This window comes from Centrocercus urophasianus, unplaced genomic scaffold (assembly GCF_019232065.1).
Source record: "Centrocercus urophasianus isolate 14NV4802_14NV808 unplaced genomic scaffold, USGS_Curo_1.0 seq_19, whole genome shotgun sequence".
Classification (NCBI taxonomy): domain Eukaryota; kingdom Metazoa; phylum Chordata; class Aves; order Galliformes; family Phasianidae; genus Centrocercus; species Centrocercus urophasianus.
The window spans coordinates 9,555,750-9,572,794 of NW_024884744.1; the positions used below are offsets into that span (position 1 = coordinate 9,555,750).

A 17,045-nucleotide genomic window follows, 5' to 3' on the forward strand; every position below is an offset into this window, starting at 1 on the left:
TCTAGCAGCTATGCTTGGCTCTACATGAGGCTGAAGTGTCAGGGGCAGATTTGGGGCCTTATAGTGAGATTTCCACTCTTCCTATCTCAGTGATATCCTCCTTTCAGCCTCAGCCTTTTGCACCAACTGCAATACAAACGTACAATTCTGGTCATGGGTGACAGGCAGGGAGTTTGCTTAGCGGTCACCCCTGAGAAAAGGCTATTGCAGCTTTGTGGCATCAGCTCGTCCAAAGGAGATTACCTGTAGTCAGATATTAGTAGCAAACTTCCTTTCCAGGGATGCTTCTTTTTTATCTTTTTTTGCAATAATAAATATGTGGTTAAGCTTGATGCTTTCTGCAGTGCTAAATACCTTTCCTTCCTCAGAAATGTGAAGGGAGTAATCTCCTTTTATTTTCAATTGGATTAAATTCAGCAAACAGCTTGGGAACCCATCTTCTCTGCAGCATTGTCTCTTATCAAGAAATGTCTTAATCGTGAAAGTCATCACATGCCTCAGCTTCGTGCTTTGCGCTGACTCAGGGTGGATCCTGTTACAAGGTGGAGAGTAAAGAGAGCTTCTATGCCTAATAGATTCTTCAGGTAACGTTCATATTTCTTATTTTGCTCTGTTTTCTGGTTTCCTAGGACTGTGGCGGCCTCCTGTCTGAGGGGGACAATCAGGGCTGTTACCCTCTGGACGGGCACATCCTTTGCAAGACCTGCAACTCAGCTCGGATCCAGGCTCTGACCGCCAAGGCCAGCACTGATCTCTGAGTACCAACTGTGACCCTCCCCAGGATGCCTGCTGGGGGAATTGCACAAGCTTTGCATGATTTCTTTCCAGCCTAGGGCCTGAATCTTTGTTTGTTTGTTTGTGTGTTTGTTTTAAAAAAAAAAGTAAAACTGGAAGGCCTTGGAGCAAGAGGGCGGTTCTGTGGCCATGTTCAGACTGCCAGCAACAGGCACCTAACTTAGGCGTGAGTCTTCCAAAGGTTGGCAAGTCTGACCACCAGCTGCTAAGTTATCTGCCTGTGGAAGAAGCTCTGAACTGGTGAAATGTAGCTGAGCTAGTTCCTTTTTCCAAGTTATTTTGGAAATCTGATCAGGTATGGGGATCTTCTTTGATTTTAATGGATCACCAGCAGAAGTAGCTCTACTGTCACAGAGGATGTGAAGCCAGTGTGAGAGCAGAACTAGCACTCCTCATTGCAACTCAAACAACGCAACTTTGGCAGTACTGCACCTAAGGGTGTAGATGTGACCTTGAGCTTTTTGGGACACAGATTTGTTGTCTATGTATTTCTTCTTAGGTCCTTACTTGTCTCCATTCCCTTCCAGTTCTATAGTTGTTTTTTTTTTTTCTTTTTCTTATGGAATTATATTTTTGCTATTACATGAACTTATTCAGTAGTGATGCTTCCAATTCACAATATATGAGCAACCACAGAAAGATGTGAGCTTGCACACACACACACACACATACACACACACACACAATGTGCTTTTGATTTACTAGAGGTATAAGCCAATCATGTCTGCTGAGAAGGTCTTTCAAGGATCTGGGTCTGAAACACTCTTTAAAAATCCCAGTGGTTAAATTAAAAAAAAATAGACTACACAGAACTGCAGTGCAAAGCGATGCTCAAAAAAATCTTGTGCCACTCACTGTAGTGGGACCAATGGCTGTGCTGGCTTCTGGGTAGATATTTAAGCACTGGAGTCTTGTTCTGTTGTTTATTGAAATGGGAGGATTTTCCTTCAGCTGTAACAGGAACTGAAGCAGGGATAGACGTCTCTGTGAAGTTAACACGCATGGTCTGGAGCTCCCATTGGAAAAGGAATCTTATTCCAACAACGGCCAAAGAGCCGTGCAGTTGTTCAGTTTTTGTCTTAAAGCTGAAGAAGGTGTTAAACCCTTCTCTGTGCCATCCCAAAAAGCAAATGGTTTTCTTTTTCTTTCATTTTCATCCCAGCCACTTATTACTCCTCTCTGGTGAAATGTCATTGCAGAAGAGTGCTGGGCCAGGAGCAGTACTTTCATCTTCTGTCCAGAGGTAATACATGTGCCAAGGTAAATAAAAAGCTGGGCAGAGATAACCTTTCTTTTTGTCATGTTGGTGTTCGTGGGCTTTTTTTAATTTATTTTTTTTTCACTTTGCTAATTAAGAAAATAAATTATAAATTCATGGCTCTGAGCAGCTATAATATTCTTGTTCATGAAACCCATAATAACTAAGGTGCAAATTACATAGTGAGGGAGTAATTTTCATATCACTGAATTGACATTAATATCTTATTTGCAGATGTAATCAAAGAGAATACCTTTCTTTGCTCTTAACAAATTAAGAAGCAGAACTGAAACAGTTGCAGGCTGATTGACCATATTAGTGACAAACTGGGACTTTTCAACAGTATTAGGAGAATTTTTTCATGTGCCCACTGAAAAACAATGAAAATGTAGTGCTTTCATCTTCAGTCTCTATAACAGAAACCTGATACAATAATCCTAATGCTGGGAGAAAAGAAAAAAGAAGTTAGATGAGTTGGACTGATAGGAAACAAAGAAAAACTGAAATAGTCACCACAGCTCTTGCAAATGGTGCATTTGTTTCCAGTTTAGCACTAACCTCTATGGAAGAGCCCTGTGAACTGTAATAGCTTTAGCTGTATACAGTAAATTCAAACACAGAAATACCAATCTGAAACCTCTGTTCCTCACATGGTTTGTATGTTTGCAGACTCCTTCGGTGTCAGGGAAGATTCCCAAAATTCACAGCTCAAAATGAATCCTTCTTTGTAGAAGGGTGGCATCATTAAGCAAAAGAAATCGTTCTCCACCATAGCGGCTGTACTGAAGCCGTTTGCCTTTTAATACTAGATTTCTGCCCTGGCCTTCAACAATTTTACTGCCTCAGACATAAACAGACTTTTTTGCAGGGCGACTCCTGCCAGATTCCATCTGGGCTCCTGCTCCCTGAACCGTGGCACGTAAGATTCTTCTGAGCTCGCTTTTTACAGGCAGCCCCTTCACACGGCAGTCAAAAACTCTTGCAACTAGTGAGTGAATCCAATTTGAATTAACCCTACAGGAACACTGGAGTATAGAGCTAGGGTTGCTAATACTGCTGGTTTTACATCTCTGCAATCACAGGGGAGGACCTGATGTGTCCCAGCATACAAGAAGCCATTCATCAGGCAGCTCAGAACTTTGTTCTCGTTAGTGTTAAATCAGGTGGCTGATGAGACTCTCATGAATACCACTGGGGTAAGTGATGGAAACTAGCTTATGTATCTGCCTGCAGATGTGGCCTAGACTCAGGAGGACTGAAGTCCAGAGCCCTTTTCATGGTCATGGTGTAGGCTAGAATTGGGAAAGTCGTATGGCTTCTTGTCCTTTGTACGAGAAAGCTTCTTTACAACTTCCCAGAGATGCTGTGAGAATTAAACTAGTCAAAGATTGGCCTAAACTCCTGATTTTGGAGTTTTGTTTTCTCCTTCCAGAAAAGTTTGCTGGTATGTAGGTTTGGGACTCCAGCCCATTTCAAAGCTAAGGGCCAGCCAGGAGGTGTAGATCTCAATCTGTGTTATTTAGGGTGCTGTGGTGAGCTGGGCTGGTGGGCAGCGAGGTGAGAGCCAAACTTTTCACACATTAAATACCCAATGGATGAAAAGTGGTTGTCAAAGATTGAGTCGTGTTATTGTTTGAGGTACTGTGGCTAATTTCTGGTCCTGATGTATCTGGGCAAAGGTACTATCGTGCTTTTGTTTTCACCCCTGAAACACCAAAGCCATCTGCCTGTTGGAAAGATTAAGCATTCAAAACAGTTCTCTTTGTTTTTTGTTATGCAAGTTGTTTTGGCTTCTAAAATTGCTGTAAACATATTTGTAAGACAGTGCATATATGTATATGTACATATATATGTATGTAAGTAACACAGAGGCTCTCATCAGCCACCTGTTCATGGAAAGCTCCCCTCTGATGCTTCAGGATTTGACTAGATAATGCTGGTGGATTTATCTTAGTTGCACTGCAGTTAAGAACCACTGGGATATTCCTGCATCACAATATTTATCACATTTTGCAATACAAGCTCATTTATCTGTTCCAAAAAGGAGGTTTTTGCCAAAGAGACCTTACCTTTTTAAGGTGCACATGTTAGCCATAAAAAAAAACCCATACATATATATATATATACATATCACTTCATTTTTGCCTGTGGTAAAGTCTAGACTGTTCTTTTCAGAAAGAATTGGAAGATCACACAGACACCTCTGTTTGAGTCTGCAGAGTTTTTGCTTGTGCTGCTTTGGCCTCTTTGAGCATTTGTTGGCAAGTAGGGCCTGATCCTGTGATTTGTGTGGCCAGACAGGGCACAGAAGGGTCCAGGAATCAGGTTCTAATTTAGCAAAATACTTAAGCCCGTGGGGATTGTTTAAGCATAGGCTTAAAGCCATTGCGTGGTGTGTTATAAGCTATGGGTCTGCAGTCGTTAATGCCAGACTGCCTCTGCATCACCCCATCTGACAAATTGGAACTTGGTAGGATGGGGCCACAGTCAAATTTATGCTAAACTCACTTGAACGTGTGGTACAGCTCCTGTGTCACCTTTATTCAGGAATGCAAACAGCAGGAGGTCGAAAGTAACGTCTGGACATCAGGAGGGTGAGCTGTTACAGGATCAGTGCTTGGCATGGGGTGGCTGTGGCACTTTCCATATGTCACAAGTAGCCCCACAGCCAGATTTACTCTGTCTTTGAACCATGGCTTTAAATGTCTGCTTAAAGTTTCTCCCAAAGCTTGGGTTGCCTTGGTTACAGCCCAATCCTTATGCACATCCCCAAGGCTAACACTACAATTTTATGAATGTGATGGTTTTATTGTCACTTATTTTAATCGTTGCCTGAGCGTTCCTTTTAAAAACAGAAAGCAACACCATTGCTTTAGCTTATCAGTTAATGCACCTTTGATTTTGTTGGGTTTTTTAAATGTATTAATTCTTGGATTTTTATCACAACTGCAAAACACTTGGGTAATGACTTAATCATAGAGGTGTGAAAGTAGCAAAGTATTCATCGGAGTGGACACTACATAAGGTGTTCAGCCTGATGGCAGGTTTGCAAAACTTCCCTGGGATATGGGCCTTACATTGATTTCCTGCCTATCAGCAAAGTGTGCCTGAGAAGAATGAGGAAAAGTTGTGTTTTGAAGAATCAGTGGTGGTTGAAGGGAATATGCAGCAAGTCATGCTGAAATCTCTTTGAATCTGGTCCAGCTCCTGCCGGACTGTGGTCAGCAAAACCTAGCCTAGGTCCAATAAATGCTGGTTTTAGGATAACGTTGCTTTTGATTTTGAAGTAGTCCAGCAGATAAGGGATAACAGAGTCCAGAGAAGGTCCAGAGAAGGGCCACGGTTGCCTTTCTTTGGTAACCATGGTAGACACTTAGTGCCTTGGATGAACAGCTCAGACAGGAATTGAATTTTGAACTGTTTTGTTATTGATGTCTGATTCCTGCAGTTGGTTCATCACACTGATGTGATATTTCTTCACAGAGCTGCGTTGCCTACACTTGACATACATTTCAGTCCTGTAAATTTGAGCTAGCAGAGATGTGGGGAAGAATCTCATGGTGGTGGAATTCCCAATCGAAAACACTAGTGATGGTAATAGAGGGCTTGTTGCCAAAGGATGGCAGGAGCTACTCAGTACTAACTGGAGGCTGGTAAGGCACCAGCTGAGGAAGCTGGAGAACACTATTTCCAGTTTGTCCTGGTCCCAATTTTTACACTAAATCATGTGATGTTGGAAGGGCCTTCTTTTTAATGAGAAATTCTCTCTTTGCAGTGTTATCCACAACAGTATTTCTTGCTGTTGTAATTAAAACCTTAATCAGTTTTTATCTAAATGGATTTCAGAACTGTTGACAAATATTTTCATTTCTCAAAAATCTTGGTCTCCTTTCTCAATTCTTTTTTTCCTTCTTGGGTTTCTTCTGCTGGTCAATTAAAGTTTCTGTGATGATTTTGAAAACTTTTTTGGATAAAAATTCATTTAAAAAAAAAAAAAAAAAAAGCACATGTTCTTGGAAAATGGTTCAATGTTAGTCCTGGTGAAATTTAAAAAAAAAAAAAAAAAAAGCTTTTAAACTCCTCACAAGATATTTTTCCCCTGTTTTTGACTAGCTTTGCTAACTTTGAAGTCACTGTTTCCTTTGCCAGAACAATCCAAATAATGTGACTCTTCTTAAAATAACAGTGTTAGTTCTGTTGGGTTCGTTTTTCTTTCTCCTCTTAAAGCCGTAGTGTGGCTGCGGGAGCTGCCTGGGACTTTGCTGTGGCAACTGCAGTTTTTTTCTTTATAATTACTGGGGGGAAAAAAGCACATTATGGCAACCGCCATGAAGATCAAAAGATACTTACTGAACTTTGTCACCCTTCTGGGTTTGGGGATGGCATTTCTTCTTAGACATTTCTAGAAACGTTACCTGTCTTCCTCAACACTTCAAGTCTGAATTTGCAGCAGTCAGTTGCCTATCTGGCATTGGGTGCTTCTGAGCATTGTGAGAGAGAAAAGACTTAAAGCTCATGAAATTATAATGTTTGATTGGCATCTAGAAGGCCAAGAGAAAACCATAACCTCAGTAGGTTTCCTGGTGGACAGTAGGGAACGGCTCTCCTTTCATCCTGCAAGTTCTCTGCTGGGATGTGCAAACACTACACTCAAACACTTGCAGACCACTCTGGTGTGTGCACTCGCATGCACACGCAACGTGTTTGTGGTGCGACAACTGAGCACAATTGTTCAGACTGTATTATTAAGCACTGCTGCTCATATCACTGGGCTTTTCTCCTGGCTGTGTGTTCCTGGTCTCCGAGCCGTTCTGTGATTCTGTTTTATCTAGCAGCTGGCAGCCTTGTGCATGGCAAGGGGTTGGAATGAGGGGATCTTTGGGGTCCCTTCCAATCCAAGACACTCCATGATTCCATGATACAATTCTTTTGGCTTCATGTTACGTGTATAGGCAACTACCCATGAATTGATCACTGGTATTGAGAGTGGTCAGCTCAAACTTTCTTTCTGGTTTACTGCTTGTCCACATTTCTCATCATGACTAGATGATCTTCTAGAAAATGAGGAAGGAAACAGAAGCCCCAGGGTGGCGTTACCTTTACATTTCATAGACTCATAGAACCGTTTGAGTTGGAAGGGACACTCAGAGGCCACCTGGCCCAACTCCCTGCACTGAACAGGGACACCCACAGCTCCATCAGGTGCTCAGAGCTCCGTCCAGCCTGACCTTTAGTGTCTCTGGGAGCAGACACCACCACTTCTCTGGGCAACCTGTGCCAGTGCCTCACCACCCCTCAGTGTAGAACACCGTTTCCTTACATACAGTCTAAATCTCCCCTCTTACAGTTTGCAACTATTTCCCCACGTCCTATCAAAACAGACCCTGCCAATGAGTCCGTCCCCTTCTTTCTTACAGCTCCCCATTAGGTACTGCTTTCCAGGGGTCAGCATCTTTTGCTGGGAAGATGACACGTGGGGTCCCTTTTTTGCCTCTGCCTCTCTCTTTGCCAGAAGTGGCAATCTTACCCTCTTTTTCCATTTGCTTCATGTGCACTCCTTGCAGTGGGCATGGTTTGTTACTTACTGCACGGAGGTATTGCAAGGCTTAGATGGGAGTTGGAAAAACTTTTCCAGATCTTTAGTCAAGTAGTTTTATGCATCCACAGTATCAGTGGCCTGCCACATGGATATCAAAGAAAATGATTATAATTATTGCTTTTAAAATGATTGTGAAATTGTGCCTTCCTTTTTCAGACGTATTTAACCGTCTAATTTAGAACCACATGATTGCAGGGATCGTATCATGAAGAAATTTGTTTGAAGGATAGTTTGTTTGTTTTTAAAGATTTTTTTCTTCAAAATGAATTTATTAAGTTTTTTTCTTCTTTTACTGATGTTTCTTTTCTTTTTTTTTTTTTTTTTTTTTTAATTTTCCTCCAATTTTATTCCTTTAATATGTTTGTGTAAAAAGGGCAGCCAGCATTTGCATTTGCGAGAGACAGAAGATTTTATTTGGTCTTGTATGCGGAGCTTTCATTTTCTTTTATGTTCCTTCAGGAAAATTCCTCTTTGCCCGATTACTCATACTTAGATGTCTTTAAACTCAGGCTGACCAGTGAGGGCTTTTTGTTGTTTAATTTAGAGTGTGCTTTGCTCTGCGCTTTATTCTGCTTTTTTAATTATCCAGATATCGGGTGCTGGGGAGGCATTGCACATTAATGCAGAATGCTAATGCTCATTTTCATAGAAAAGACAAAATTAGAGTCTCTCTCCGTCTCCAGTGCAGTTTTATTCCTGTTTTGCGTACAACACCGATATTAAGCCAGACTGTAAAGGCAAAATACTCAGTGACCTACTTCCATTCACCAGCAAGAAGCCTTTGTCAGCTGACTGCTGTTTGTTTGTTCATTTTTAAATGTCGGATTACAGAACGAGCATCTCGCAAAGATGAAAGAAAGCAGTGTTTTCGTGCGCAGGAAATTTGGGGTTGCAGTAACAGAACATTTTCTTTGTGAATTTGGATGTCGTGGTGTTTTAAGCCCCCGCCTGGAGCCTAAATCAATTTGGCCTCTCATCCAGTTCATCTCACTGGTGCTCCTAAAAGGCTGCAGCCCTGCAAAAGCTCATGCAGCATTTTTGGCCGCTTTCCCTTGCTCCCATTTGGTACATATTTGCACAATTTAACTGAGCTTTTCTTTCTGCTGAAGGTCAGATGCAAGCGATACGAAACACTAAACTTTATAAACAAGCAAAGCCATTTTAACCACAGCGTTTTGGACAAGAATGGGTTTTTAGGTGGCGTGCTGTCTGCTGGCTTTTGGAGGGGGGGGATCCTGAGGGTATATTTGCCTGAAACAGGATGCAAAGCCACAAGCCTTGGTTTCTTAATAAACTACTTACTGTAATCCAGCTACGCAGTTTCAGCCTCACACTTGAGAAGCAGCTTCCAGCAGCAGTGCACGTACAGGCACTTTCCCTCTTCCTTGCAGAAAGTGAAACTTTCCCAACCAGTGCAAATTTAACCTATTGCATAAGAATCTGGAAGTTTGATTGTTTGGGTTTTTTTCTTTTTTTTTTTTTTCTTTGCAATTCTTTCTGTAACCTCTGTAAGCAAAGGATGAATAGCTTTTCTTTTTCCTTTTTTTTTTTCTTTTTTTTTGACAAGATTAGATGTTGCATATTGATGAGCTAGCATTTCAAAGGTCCATGGGGCTTTGGAACGTATTAAGAATGTCTGAAGTTTAATATTCGCCACGTTTTAAATATTCAAGAGAAAAAAAAAATCTGCATAAAATGGCTTTTGATAAATATGTTCTATGGGTTCTTCCTTGCTATCTTACACAAGCGCTGTGGGGATTGTGGCCGTGCCACTTTTGTTCCAAAGTGCCTTTTGTTTCAGCTTATCAGGACCGCTCCGTTCCCATTTGTATGCCCAGCACTGGTCCTGGAGTCTCCTATGGTTTCCACAGGAGCTGTGCTGCATGCAGGTGTGGATGCAGCATCTCGGAGCACACAGGGCAGCTTTGCATCCTTGGCTGTCCTCTTTTGTGAGAAGCTCAGTATTAAGAGGAGTGATGTTTGGAGAAATCCTTCCTTGGGGATGCCCTGTTTCCCATCTCTGCTGAAAATCTCACTGAAGCTTTAGATTAGGATCAGTTAGGTCTGCATACGCTCAGCTATTTTCCTATATTATCAACATTCTCGTTTGCCTTCTCCTTGACATCCCATGCTGCAAACCATGGTGCAGGGCAACCTCCTTGGCCCTGCTCGTGTGCAGCCTTGACTTCTCCAAGTTCAATCAGTGCCGGGTGCTTTTCCTCAGGACAGCTCTGGTTGGGCCAAGGGCATCTCTATGCAAAAGGTGATTCAGCTTACAAATAATGTCGCTTTTTCAGATTCACCTTTCCCATCTCACGTATTCCTGACAGAAGCAGGGTTTTAAATATTTCATAGCATTCTTCTTTCTTCTCCTTTTTTTGCCAGATGCCTTGAAAACACTGTCAGATTACGATCTGGGCGGGAGTTTTCAGGATCGATTTCCTTTCCTCCTTGATTGCAACGGTGTAGGTTTGCATTGAGGTTTGGTGCTTGTTTTGTTTGTTCTTTTTTCTTTTTTTTTTTTTACCTTTGACAGAACAGATGCTTTCAGTTTATGCAGTGAAAGATTGACTATGATTAGAGCTAATCCAGGATGGCAGGATTGGACCCCCGCAGTGAAATCTAGAAAAGTGATTGCGAAAGTATTTTGTTTCTCCTTTATTAATTACACAGGAAGTTTCCACAGAAGGCTCATGTAACACTGCTGGCCTATGTAATAAGTAGCAGGGCCTGTAATTACAGTCTGTCTCTGATCCTATCTGTGCTCTGGCTTTCTAGGCATCGCAGTTCTATTTACATCTGTGTCTTTGTCACCTTTTACATTTTTGATTGGTCACTGAGGGAAGAACAACACAAGCCGTGAGCCCTGCAGAGGTGCAGCAGCTCTGACCAAGGGAGTCCTCTACCTTCTCATGTATCTGCCTGATTTGGGACACAGAAGAGATTTTAACCAGCAAAGGGAGCAGGCTGCATGCCAGCTTTGTATCTTTCAGCATCTCAGAGTCTTTGTAGGCATGGAAAATCAAACCTTTTACAGGTCTTAACTAGTGTACCATCCTGTGAGGGAGTTCATATACCACTATTTCCTCGCTCTGAGCAGTTTCTACAGGATTTCAGCATTCTCTTCTGTAAGATTCGAGGTTTTATGGTTGCAAAGCATCTTCCAGATATGGCAGGAGGAGAAAGATGGCTTTTAGCTCGGCTTCTCTGTATGATGCTGTAACTGCTGTTATCAGCATAAAGCAGGAGTGGGAATGGGGCAGCAGTGATTTGTTCGGTACCAGATTCCCCAGCACTGAGCTCTGGCTGGCACAGCCCTGGGCAGCCCAGCTTCTGATCCTGAGACCTGGTGCTGAGTGAACCAGGGGGGGGCTCAGTGCTGGTCACCCCACAGTACTCCTCTTCTTTAACAGATGCCTTCTAGAGTTAAACTACAGAATGGTGCCCCCTAACCTTCTTCTTCAGGCACTATTCCCAGTGCTGCGTTTGATCATGAGGAACGAAAACCGTTGTGCAAACCCTGTACACAGTGCATAAAAAAAATTAACAATCTACTATGGTTATTTTCAATGTCCATTATGCTGTAATGCAGATTGTCCCTTTCCTGCAGCTAGCACCGTTACTTAATTATCTTGGGTTTGACTTCATTTAAAAAAAAAAAAAAGCTCAATTTTTTTTATTTTTTTCTAACTACTTCTAAGAAAGTTGATGCTTTAAAGGAAAAAAAGAAACAACAAAACCCTTACTTTCAAACATGGGTTTCTCAGGCTTCAAAATTAATAATTTCTACACCTGACCCAGTTCTTGCAGCTGCCAAAAAAGAAAAGAGAAAGCTATTTAAATTTCTCATAGAACCATTTATCTCTTAAAATATGCCAAGGCAATTTGAGGTGGGGGTGGAGACTCAGCTATTTATCTCAGCAGCTTGATTTTTCTCTTTATGTTTCTAACTGTCAGGGGAAAAAAAACGGTAGGAAGCTATTCTTGGGCTATTATTGATGTATTGTGTTGCCATTATGCAGGATGTCTGCTTTGCTATATACGGAAGGACATTAATAATAGCCATCTTCCCTGCCCCCACCCTCAGTTCCTTTTAGGAAGATGTGGTTTAAACTGGAGCATCTGCCCTGTTCAAATTGCTGCTCCCCCTCCCCTTCCCTCAGTCAGTTCCCAAACTAGTTTTTGGGAACAAGGCTGAAGGAATGAGGAGATAGGTAGAAAAATGGCAAATATAACCTACTTGTGTGCTTGCTCCAGGCAAATCATTTCCATGCTGTGTACCTGTCTTTCCTTCCCATCCATTGCCCCTAGTCTCATTCCAAGTTCGTCAGTGCAGAAATACCCTTCTTGCCATTTCTGTCACACAGGGGCTGGCTGGCAGAACGGGCTCAGCAACAGACCTCAGCTTTGTGATTACACAGCATGCCACATCCAGGAATGTTGGCTTCCTCGTTGTCTCCTCTAAGCAGGAAAATGTATTCCCATCCCTCCTTACCCTGGGTTTAAAACATTGTTAGGAAACTTGAAAGGCTCAGTCCACTTGTTTAAAGGCTGAGATGCTTGTTGTATTTTTGGAAGCAGAGTGTATGGTGGACAGGAATAGTTTGATATTTGAAAAGTATCCCCACTTGGGCATTCCCCTGAGGTGCGGGAAGTCCTGTCTCCATGGGTCTGTGCCAGAACTGTGACAGCCCAGCGAGCAAAGCCAGCTTGGATAGGAAAAGAACTGGCCAGCCCTATTTCATCTGATAGAAGAGAGGTGGAAACAATGAACATGGTAAAAACTTAAGGGCATAGTTGCTCAATTTTTTTATTTTTTTTTTTTTCCAGTGACTACATTTCTGCATTTTGTGCCAATTTTGTTGTACAGAAGCTTTGCTTTTTCAGCATTTCTGATGGCCAGAACCATGTGTTCTTCCATGATGTCTTGCTATGATCCAGAGTTGTTTTGTTTTAGGCACTGAATTCAAACAAAGTAAGAGACTCTTGTAAGGCACATACAGGCTTTAGGACTAGCAAATACAATCATGGTATTTTCCAGTTCTGATACTGGGAAGTTTCCAAGTATGAATTCAAGGTGGGAAGAAGACCTGCATTTAGGAAAGTGCTTCGTTTTCAAAATAAAAGAGAGACAGACAGTCACTGTTTCTTATTGCTTTTCTATTCTTCCTTGGTGGCAGCTTCTTTATCAACAATAAGGAAAAGCCATCTTAAGAGTCACCTCAGCTAGAGCCCAGCATATCCTCTGCAAACGTTTGCTCTGCTTGCCGTGCTGCTGTCGCATGTGTTTTTTTTATTGCAGCCCTAGGGTGAGGAAATCCTCCCAGTGAACTTGAATCCAGGCCCACCTTTTCCTCTCCATACCCAGTGGTGTGCATCCAGCTGAGGGCTTGATTCTGTCTCTGCAGTGCAAGTATTTCAATAGAAACAGGTGTTTCTGTCTGCCACTAGCCATTGGTTTCTGTGCAGTGATGAAGATCTGCAGGGAAGGAGATGAAGTCCTGCTCTGAGTAGGCTGTCTTTGTGCTGAAGTTTCATTCAGGATTATATGAGATAAGAGCATAGCCAAAGGTTGTGGTTTGTGTTTCAGCTTTGTTGAGATGGTACCCAATGAAAACACAGAACTGAGGCACTTCTTTACATCTGCCAATATCTCAGTGACAGCTCTGTATGGATAGGAAACCTATTCCAACTGGCAAAGGAACATTTTCTGCCTTGTCCTCTGAGCCTGAGTTAGTTCTTTGCTCGACCCATCTAAAATGTAGTATTACTAATGTGCCCAATGACCAAGTAGCAAAGCACTTGACAAGCACCTAAGTAGCACAACCAGAAAGATGAGGAGAAGGCTGTTAACAGTTTCGTTTACAAAAAGTATATTCCTCTTTCTTCACTATGTGCCTTTCTAATTACCTGCAGAGAAATAACCCTGTTACCAAGCAGAGATGGAAATTATGGGAACGATATAGAACAGAAGTGGTTAATTTTGAGCATCTGTTCTCCATTGGGATAAGTAAAGCTTATTCTCTTGGTTAACACACCACCTTGTCTGGTAGATAGCTGCTCAGTACGGAGGTACATGGGTGTATCTCCTTATAAGTCTCAATCTTACCAGATTGTCTTATCTGCTCTCCCTCTGGAGAATTTGAACTAAGTTTTGGTAGAGATAGAGGCAGAGCAAAGTTATGCTTGGACTTTCTCTTGATCTTGCTAGACATGATGTGCCTCCATGGGAATTCAGCTTCCTTAAAGGTCCTGTAATTTCCCCAGCCACAGCTTGTATTTTGGACTGCCAGAAAGTCTGGAGAGCAGCTTCCAGGTGCCTACCTTCCAGTCAGTCAACTGAGACCGGGAGTCCTGATTCTCTTGGCTAAATGGCCCATGCAGATCTGTTTAGCTCTCCCAGACTGCAAGGAAGGCATGCCCTTGGAACGTCTTTGCCCTGTGTTGCTTCTGTGCTTTGGCTGTCCCTGCTAACTGCAGACCTGTCTGCCCTGGGGTTCACCGGTGATGTTGTTTATTGGCTGTGTATTAATTCATGGGAGATGATTAGGCCAGGTGCAAGGTGATATTTCAGCTCTATGGTAGCAGTTGGTCTAGCCCTGGAGGCAGAGCAGGTTTTGTGTCATTTCCGTTGTTGCAGCTGGGAGGGGAGCGTGGCTGGTCACACTTCTTGTTCTGCATTGGCAGAGGCTCTCAGAGGTATGGGAAGCATCTTCCTTTGAAATGTGAATCACTAGCCTGGGTATCTGGGCAAGAGAGGGACATTCCCTAGACGTGAGGGGTGCCTTCTTGCTGCAAACTCCATGCCCTCAGACCCTAATGAAGTAACATTACTTGAGCTGTTAGGACTGGTCTCCTATCTGTCAGAGCACGGGGGAAACAGAGTTTTTTCCCCCTTGCTGAGCACAAGCATCCCCCCCAGCCCATGAGGGGCCCAATCCTTCTGTCGTGGGAGTTTTCACAAATCCTGCAGGTTGCTGAGTGCATGTCCTATAAGATGCTGAGCACCCTCCCTTCTCACTGAACCCTTCAGGCCACTCGTCTCCTTCACTGACTACTTCAGCAGGGCTTTGAGGGCACTCAGGAAATGCAATCAGCACCTTACAGGATCGGTCTGCTAGGTAATATATGAAGTTTTTCCTCTGGTAACTTGTGTGCATGAATTGAAAACCATGTATTCCAGTTTGTTCTGAGGACAGATACAGCATATACACATTTTCTATATTTATAAATATATATAGATATATATATTTTGTTCTCAGCTAGTTACCTCTTCTAAACTGCAATTTTCAGAGCAACCAGCGTGTATTTTTTATTCAACACATAAAATGACTTTTTACTGTAAGAGAATGAAAGCTGTTTTAAGCATGTGTTTTCTGTATTTTTATTATGCATTATCCAATTATATTGAGATGTATTTTCCTCTTTGCTCTGCTCTTTCAGTTGTTATCCTTATTTTATCAGTTATGCTTTTCTAATGTTTTGTAAGGGAAAATAAATATGCAAAATCGCCAGATGCCTTTTTTTCTTTGCAGAAGAAGTATCACAAATGCTTTTTTATTACGTTTTACCAATCCAATAAAATCCTTATAAATTTCATTTTTGTTTGCTAGCGTGTGAAATTATTTTTTCAAGTCGAATGGTATTTACTTTCTCTCAAACTCCACCTGCAATTATGCTTCATATCTTCCATCTCTCTCCCTTTTGCATTCAAAAACTCACTGTGTAGCTCCTTAACATACTTAATCCGAGAGCCTCGTTCACTGTTGGGTGCAAAAAAGCATGGCTTGCAACGTGTATCTCTGTAAAGGATGTTGTTTCTAGGCCATCGCTGCAATAAATAACTTGAATTGTTTCTGGTCCTGCCCAATCTGCTTCAAAAACTCTGCTGCTCATCACAGAGCTTGACCTTCGCATCTCCAATGAAAGCATCTGGCACAGCACCAAACCCTCACCAAACGCTTTCCATGACCAAAACATTTCAGGCAATGGGAAATCCAGCGTGTCTCCAGGTAAGCTGATTCTTACCCACTAAATATCTGCAACCTGCTTTTAGCTGCTGTGTCTCTCCACTCTCTATTCCTGCACCTTTTTATAAAGCCCTTTTGCTCTCAGAAATTCTTTTCCTGTACAGGGCTATCTTCAGGTGGGATTTGTCTCGATGAACTCCAGCAGCCAAGAATTTGATGTCTGAGGTGGCCCTGCAGCCTTCTGTAGCTTGTGGAGGAGTTCTACCATTCTTTCTTTGAGTGAGAGTCTGGGGTTTGATCAGTCTCTCTGTGGAAGGGACTGTGTTGTTCTGTCTTTAAGGGTCAACTGAGGTGAGTCCTCCATTCATATCAGAAAAAGTAGTTTTCTTAAGGCAGTTTTTCACAGAGTTGTAGAAAGATCCCAAGACATACAGTGCAGCTAAATCCATTCCCCTTTGTCGCTCCTGACAAAATTTAGTGTCTCCTTCAAGACATCCGCAGCTGAAGATCCCACAGCCTCCTTTAGCAGCCTGTTCCATAGCTGCATTATCTTCACCGCTGGACAGCTTTTCTTCACGTCCAGGCTAAATATTCTTGGTTGCAAATTAAATCCCATGCTTCCTTTCCTACCTCCAGTGCACATGAAGGCCTTGTTTAGTAGGTTATGTTTTGTCAGGGGATGCTTTGTTAGCTCTGGAAGCAGCAGCAGCATCATTCCCAGCTCCTCCTCCTCCCCCTTCCCAGGGGACCTTAGGAAGGGCCTGTGTTCTCCCTCAGGAAGGGACGAAGCCTGCAGGCTGTTCCTACAGGACACAGGAGTCCAAAAGGCTTTGTCTTGGCAGTAAAGGGAGCGTGATGTTGTAGGCTTTCAAGTCAGTTCAAACTACTGTATAGCTTTTTCAAACTCAATATTATTACTTCCTTTATAGCACAAGGTATTTTTTCCTAAACTTGTTAGGATGGAAAAGTTCCAGGGATGCGTTGTCCACACACAAATCAAAATGCACTAGTAGGCCAAGGGCCAGAGGCGAAGGCCAAGGGTGGAGAGCTATTAATTTGATCGTTTGGCACTGCTTTTCTTGCAATCAAAGGCAAAGAGAATCCTTTGAAGACAAAGAAAGCCTTGGGAGTGAAGCATATCTAAAGCCCAGGTGCCAAGGCCGGCTGTACGAGGGGTCCAGGGCAGGATGAAGGTGGTGCGGACTGTTTGGCAGCCCCACATATTGCTCTTGTTCGTGATATTCTGGTCAAATGATGAAGCAATCCTACAGCTGCTTTTTCTCAACACAATGCCTGTTTCCAACTATTGCAGATTTAACCACCTGGATTTAAACAAAGATGGGCCTTGTATGTTTATCTCAAGGATATTTAGGCTGACGTGCTCTATGACTTCCTCCGTGTCACAAATGGAGTTTCATTACTG

General features: G+C 42.5%; 1 protein-coding gene across 5 annotated transcripts in view; it reads left to right on the plus strand.

The window, feature by feature from the left end:
* The window catches only part of LOC122161492 (LIM domain containing preferred translocation partner in lipoma), a 320,970-nt gene extending 305,719 nt beyond the window's left edge, over positions 1-15,251 (plus strand). For all 5 annotated transcript variants that reach the window (XM_042820970.1, XM_042820969.1, XM_042820974.1 and 2 more), the window contains exon 13: positions 630-15,251. In XM_042820970.1, the coding sequence (XP_042676904.1) occupies positions 630-758 (129 nt within the window). In that variant the 3' untranslated portion in view covers positions 759-15,251. The remainder of the gene's footprint in view (positions 1-629) is intronic.
* The last annotated feature ends 1,794 nt before the right edge of the window (positions 15,252-17,045 follow it).